The sequence below is a fragment of the Seriola dumerili genome, unplaced genomic scaffold (genome assembly GCF_002260705.1).
Source record: "Seriola dumerili isolate Sdu_G_001 unplaced genomic scaffold, Sdu_1.0 BDQW01000035.1, whole genome shotgun sequence".
NCBI lineage: Eukaryota > Metazoa > Chordata > Actinopteri > Carangiformes > Carangidae > Seriola > Seriola dumerili.
Genome location: NW_019174290.1, coordinates 618,166 through 625,066, shown reverse-complemented (window position 1 = coordinate 625,066; position 6,901 = coordinate 618,166). Strand labels below are relative to the sequence as shown.

Below are 6,901 nucleotides of genomic sequence, written 5' to 3'. Positions count from 1 at the left end.
CCTTCTCTCCCTCCCTCTCTCTCTCTCTCTCTCCTCTCTCCCCTCCCTCCTCCCTCCCTCTCTTCTCCCCCCTCCACCCCACCTCCCTCGCGATTCTAGGGACTAATTTAACGTCAAAGGATAGTTTCATTCTCGTGGACAGGGCATGCGTGAGAGTTAGTTAGTTTGTAATAAGTCGGTCCTAATTGAATAATCTGGATTTTCATGGTTGAAGAAAAGTCTAGCCTTTAAAATAAGGAAGAGTTAAGGAAATAAGGAAGGGTCGCGGCAGTCATGGGGGATCTCGGTGGCTCAGGTGTTAATGGGCTGAAAAGGTAAGGACTTCAAATCATTTTACCCCCTTCACACTAAAACAGAAGTTTATTCTAGAGTGCATGAAGTTCATGTTTTTTGTTGTTTTGTTTTTTTATTTTATTTTGTTATTTCTATAACGAACGTGGCGCACTCATTATTCACAGAAACTTAAGAGAAAAAGTCAAACTGTTATGAGCAGTTTCTACTTGGAATAAGACTAATTAAATCCAAGTCTTACCAAAAGCAACGGGCAGGGCTTTTTTTTTTTTCTCCGCGTGAGGATTTATGTGACAATTAAAAGGAGATACGGGCTATTGTTCAGCACCAACAATGAAAACTAGGTTACTAGCCACGACAACCAGGGGGATTCGTTTACAAAGCGTTTCATCAGGTGCGTATTTTACGCACGGAGTCACATAGTGGCGATTCAAAGGCTGTTTAGAGAAACACTGAAAAGCTGCGCCTGTGTTTTCAGATACACTTCCAACATCCAACCAGTGACACAGTCAATCATCAGGTCACATGCTCAGTTATGTATCTGGGGATCTGAGGATAAGCAAATTATGTCATTTAAAAATGTATAGTAGCCTAAATAATGCCCGACCCACAGGAGGCAGTCAAACCATCATTCTTCTGTAGCCACAAACATCAGTATTTCTCCTTGACTGAGGGTTTCTACAGTAAATTCCTGCTTCAGGGCCACAGTGAAAACAGCAACACTAACACGCTTTTATCTGCTGTCGGTTAATAAGTGTGGCCATATCTATTTCAACATTTCCTTCTGCTTTACACTGAGCTGCAGTGGGCGAAGATGCCAGAGGGTAAACAGATAACCTCCTAATTTGTTATAATGACAATGTTGCAAAACCGGCTGAGCAGGATGGACGGACTAATGCTTTGATGGCAGGAGTGGCAGGTAGTGATATCTGAAACACAGTGGAACGGAGTGCTATTGTCAAATACAGGAACACCCTCAGTGACAGACTAATCCAGCCAGATGCACGACAAAAAGTTATTCCTGCTTGTGGCCATGAAAGTGTCCAACTCCTCCCCCAGAGGCTCAGAACCAATAGACTTAATCTCACACTGTCTGCAGTGTATTTATTCATACATACAAGTGACAAGTGCAATTTTAAAACTCATATCCTTACATATTTCTATTTCTATTTGTCTCTATTATAGTATTAATATAGTATTCGTCTTAATTTTTACTTCACATTCTCTATTCTTTGCTGAGGGAGCAACTCAGCCTATTTTTCCCGAGGGGATCAATAAAGGATTCTGATCCTGAGTCTGATTCTGATTGAGAGAAACTGGGTAGTTAGCCGTGGCATTTTCCCGCAGTGAAAGACAGAACGGTGTGATGAAGACCGGAGGGATGAGCTGGGAGTTTATTTACTGGCGTGGGTGGGAAGAGTTGATGAGATGATGAGACTCAGATGTGCACATGGGTTGGTGGGAGATGAACCAGATAACCTACCCTTGGGGACAAGGAACCCGCAGAGGGACTGGGGAGAAAACAGAGGGAAGTCTGACAGATTCTTGGTTTGCACTTTGATGATGATTTTGTGTTTGTTGAGTGGTTGATAGACTTTGTGTTCTGAGCTGTTAGCTCCATGCCGCTTCCAGTCCCCTTGACTGGCGGGACTGTGAGCCCAGCAGAACTTAGTGCGTCAGTGTGTTGAAACTGTGGTTGGTTCATGGAGGCAAAAGACTCCATTGTCCAAACATAGCCATCGCATTTCTCTTTTGATTCATTTGTACAAACAGGCGAGTCAACAGATCAACAAAGGGACCCAGGAGAGGCAAAAGGTCTCCTGCTGCCTGCTCTGAGGAAAAAAAAAAAAAATTCATAGGCCCACCCAGGTGCATGCTGGTCCTAAACCTGTCTACCTACTCTACCTGAATAACCTCAAGTAGCCTACCCATAGTGTTAGCCAAATAAACAGAACACTAATTAACCAAAACTAACTATGCTAAACAAGCAAATGATATAATTAAACTAATGACTAACAAAAGAGAATATTATCAAAAAATAAAAACGAATTAATTATAGTATTTCAAACTCAGAACAAATAAATAAATATGAGAAAAAACAAAACAACAAATAGCTCCTACAATGTAGTTTAGGCCACTGGATCCCTAATAATAATAATAATAATAATAATAATAATAATAATAATAATAATAATAATAATAATAATAATAATAATAATAATACATTGAATTTTGAAAACTAAAGATTTGTTTCAGTTTAGTGAAATGGTCCTTTAATGCCGCCCTCCGCCGCACGTTATTCTCCACTCTCTGTAACTCTTATCCAACGCACCCTTCCTCGTGCGGCGGTTTATTCAGGTTAAGGTTTTCTGCAGGCGACTCTTGGCAGCAGGTGTCCCGGCACGATTTGAGGTTAAGGTTTTGGTATCTGACCTGCAATGATGCGTCTCGGGTCTTATCATGCCGCTGCCTTCTTCTGATGCGAGCCTTTAGGGCTAAAACTAATTCATTAGTTTCGAGTTGTTTTGCCTTGCAGTTGACTGTGCTTTAGGATCTTTTTCTCTTTTGTAATTCTATCTCATCTTCTCATTGTTGGAGCTGGGAGTTTACATGTTTATTGCTTTTGAAAATATAAAAGATTTTTTAAAAATCATTTGTAGAATAATTTATCACTGAGAAAATGTAAGGATTTCTGAAAAATGTAAAACACAACAACACTTACAACAAATGATTTTAAAGAAAATTATACACATAGGTCAAATTACAGAGCCATTCTATCACAGGATGTCAAGTCTTTTTCGGTTTGCTGTCACATGAGATCTTTATAGTAACTGCTGTAAAAAAAAAAAAAAAAAAAAAGAGTGAGCCACTTTATTACTTTATTCCTAGTGTCTCTTTAAGGCATTTTAAATGTGAATCATAAATTCCTCCTAAATGGTTGGAGGTGCATTGGAAGTGGCTGTCGGTAAACTTTTGATACCAAAAGAAAAGATGCGACACGTTTGCATTGTGAGGTTGCATGAAAGAAACTACAGAAGCACCACTGTTTACAGAAATGCCTCCAGGCTGTTGAGAATGAAAGAATAACCAGCAGAAATATGTTAAGCAAGTAGCAGCCAGTGACAGTTATTATTACCAAACCAGAACTATCAATACTTATATCGAAACAAGCAACAGCATGTGCAGTTGTCTTAAAATCCCTCAACACCACAGACAGCTACTATTTTGACAGAGTAAAGCAAGCAGAATAACCGGTGTGCAATAAACAGATTCATCTACAGCACGACAGAATCATGGTGCTGCGTGGCTCTTGTTTTGCTTGTTTTGCTCATGTTTTGAGATGTTAAGGTTACAGTTGTTCCTCCACAGCTGGGTAATAACAGCCTGATAGTTAGGAACTTAATGAATGAAGGCGCTCAGCGGATTTAATCTAGACACAAACAGTCCGAGGAACGTATTCTCTTGTTTTTATCTAATTTGTCTTGGCATCGCAGCTATGTCTGTCTTACTTTCATTCGGATGACTCAGCTGCTCAGCTAAGTCTGCAAAAAAGAAAAAGATCTATTACACAACATTTTGAACAGTGTCAGCAGTACAGTTGTGTCAGAGGGAACACAAGTTTGTTTTTCAATTGTAAAACGTCCCGTAATATTGACCGCTATATCATTATCTGGTTTTCTTTTTCTTTTTAATAAATATTTATACATATCACCCACAAAAACCAGGCTCCACTGCTATTACTGCCAGTACTTCATGATCATATTATATCATTTTAATGATGTAAAATTATTTCAATCTAATTGTAATTAAAAGTTTACACAGTTTATTGTATTGTGTGTTACTGTATATATCAGTATTGGGGGGAAAATGATAATGTGTTTACTGTACAGCTGTTTACTTGGTTTAGAAAAATATAGGAAAGTGTGTCTTAACTTTGTCTTTCTTGTCTTTTTAGACAACCTGCTGTGACCTTCCAGATCCTCTTCCTGCTTTGTGTAGCGTTCACCACCCTATGTTATACTCTGTCCACCAGCTCTCTGCCATGGCTGGAGAGCCTTCAACTCCACAAGCACTACAACACACTTTTCAGATGGAACAATACGGTTAATCTACAACCTTCTTATTACGTCCATCCGAAACACAGAGTTAAACTACAAGGAATCAGTGAAACCACACAACCCCCTCCCACATTCTCTACTGTAGCACCTACAGGCCCTCAGTACCACAAGGCCTACCCACGCAACTACCACTTCATTATGGATAACACAGAGGTGTGCAAAACCAACACCCCTTTCCTGGTCCTGATGGTTCCAGTAGCACCGAGGAACGTGGAGGCTCGGGACGCCATCCGGCATACGTGGGGCAATAACAGCGTGGTTCAGGGCGAGGTGGTGCTCACTCTGTTCATGCTGGGCCTCTCTGGAGGAGGTGATGATGTGCAGCAGCAGCAGGCGAAGCTCAACGAGGAGAATCTCCAGCACCATGACCTGATCCAGAGCGACTTCATGGACACTTACCTCAATCTAACCATCAAAACCATGGTGATCATGGACTGGCTGGCTACCCGCTGCCCGACAGCAGCGTACGCCATGAAGATCGACTCGGACATGTTCTTGAACATTGACAATCTGGTGATGATGCTGCAGAAGCCAGAAATCCCCAAGAAGAACTACCTGACGGGGATGCTTATGTGGAACAGGCCGGTCGTCCGTTCAAAGGACTCCAAGTGGTACGTCTCGGAGGACATGTACCCAGAGCCCGTGTACCCGACCTATACTCTGGGCATGGGATACGTCTTCTCCAACGATCTTCCAGGGAAATATGTGGAAGCCTCAAAATCAGTCAAGCCCTTTAACATAGAGGACGCTTATATTGGAATGTGTATGAAAAAGCTTGGACTGGCGCCCAGGTCGTCACCAGATCCGTCCCAGTTCAGGGCCTATAACACAAAATATAATCGCTGTGAATACTCCAAAATCATCACCTACATCCTTGGCTCTTCACAAGAGCTGATAAATTATTGGACAGATTTGAAGAAGCCTGGACCACCTTGTTAGGACAATGACTACTACAGATGCACAGCTGTGGAAGGGCTTGGGTGACAGGGTGTTGGGAAGTTAATTTATTTATATATTGCTAATATATATATTTATGATTCTCTATATATTACCACAAGATTACAGAGGTTTATGAACAATTGCACTACAAAATCTTTTTACTTTGGTGTATTCAAAACCCCTAAGGGTTGGCAACAAAGGAATTTATGAAGTTTTTTTTTTTTTTGACTAAAGTAAATTGAAAATATAAGTGAGTGGAATTAAAGAAAAAACCCTGAGGACATGGGTTCTGTCTCTTGGTTGCATATAAGAGGAGAAGACCGTTGAAGCCAATGTAACAAATGCAGGTTTAAAAGAACTACTACTGCTGATAGGTGGGGAAAGCTTTCCCTGCTTTTGCACAATAGATCTTAAGCACAGATATTATATTCACAATTAATGTGTTTGCAATTAATACTTCTCATGGTATCTTTTAAGTAACAAAGGAAAGAAGCCATTGGCCGCTGGCAGAAATGTGTAAAAGTTATTATTTTTATTTTATTATTTCTTTTTATTTTGCAGATTATTGTATTTTTTTAAATAAAATTAAATAATAAAAGAAGCAAAGCTATTGAAAACTCTGAATTCTGGACTTAATATTCATACAGAATGCCACCTTTTACTCTATTTATTGTCTTTGGATGTCTGCAGTTTGAACAGTCTGCAGCACAGTGTGGTCCTGAACAGCCAAGTTTTCTATCTTTGAGATTTCCAATGTGGAGACAAGGTTCAGATTTTTTTTTCCAAGTCTATCATATGAAAACGACTCAGGCCAAAATGTACATTGAATAACTGCTTGCTGCATTTATTTTCTTCTACACAGTGGCAGTGACGTGAGCACTACACTGAGTGTGTTCAGATGCTCACTAGTATCGTGTTAATGATCAGGTTTTTGCATTATTCTAACCTGGATAGTATTTGAATTGTGAATTCTGGGAAATGAATAACTAGGTTTCTCATGATCCATGTAAACACCATATCCCAAATATGATCAAAACCAGAATATGGCTCAAAATGTAAATGTGCTCAATGTGAGAGGACAAAATCCAGTGTTTGTTCTGTTAAAAAAAAAGCAGCGTAGCCAAACTGAAGAAGGCTGCTCTCCAAAGGTTTTGGTACGCAGTTTCCTGACCATTGTCTTACTGCAGCTCAGCAAGGACACAAAGAGGGAATTTCACACTACAAAGACTGTAACTGTATGGAGAGGAGGGATACTTACATCGACCCACAACTCTTTCAAGGGGATGTCAGTATATTGAGTATAGACTGATGAAAAAAAATCTGGATCCAAGATAATTGGTAATTGTAGTGGTTAGAAGTTGTCACTATTTTCACTTCATAGACGTTAGCAATGAGGCTATTCATGAGAATGGCTGTTGTGGTTTCATGCAACCTGGTGACACTAAACTCTATGTATACTGTGTGTGTATGTGCACTGTGTGCAGTATAAACACAACACTCGTTTATACATTGCGCAAATAATATCTCCAACATTACCTGAATGGCAGGTTTAA

At 40.0% G+C, this 6,901-nt stretch overlaps 1 protein-coding gene across 1 annotated transcript; it reads left to right on the top strand.

Moving 5' to 3' along the window:
- The first annotated feature begins 129 nt into the window (after window positions 1-129).
- Window positions 130-5,931, top strand: LOC111216670 (beta-1,3-galactosyltransferase 2-like). The gene is made up of 2 exons (XM_022738277.1): window positions 130-314; window positions 4,247-5,931. Exons 1-2 carry the CDS (start codon window positions 274-276, stop codon window positions 5,346-5,348), a joined length of 1,143 nt encoding a protein of 380 aa, XP_022593998.1. The 5' UTR covers window positions 130-273; the 3' UTR covers window positions 5,349-5,931.
- Window positions 5,932-6,901: the final 970 nt, after the last annotated feature.

Excerpts from the sequence above, each read along its gene's own strand:
- LOC111216670 (XM_022738277.1), top strand. The coding sequence starts at position 274 with ATGGGGGATCTCGGTGGCTCAGGTGTTAATGGGCTGAAAAG. Across the intron at positions 315-4,246 it reads GGTGTTAATGGGCTGAAAAG|ACAACCTGCTGTGACCTTCC; the intron begins GTAAGGACTTCA and ends TTGTCTTTTTAG.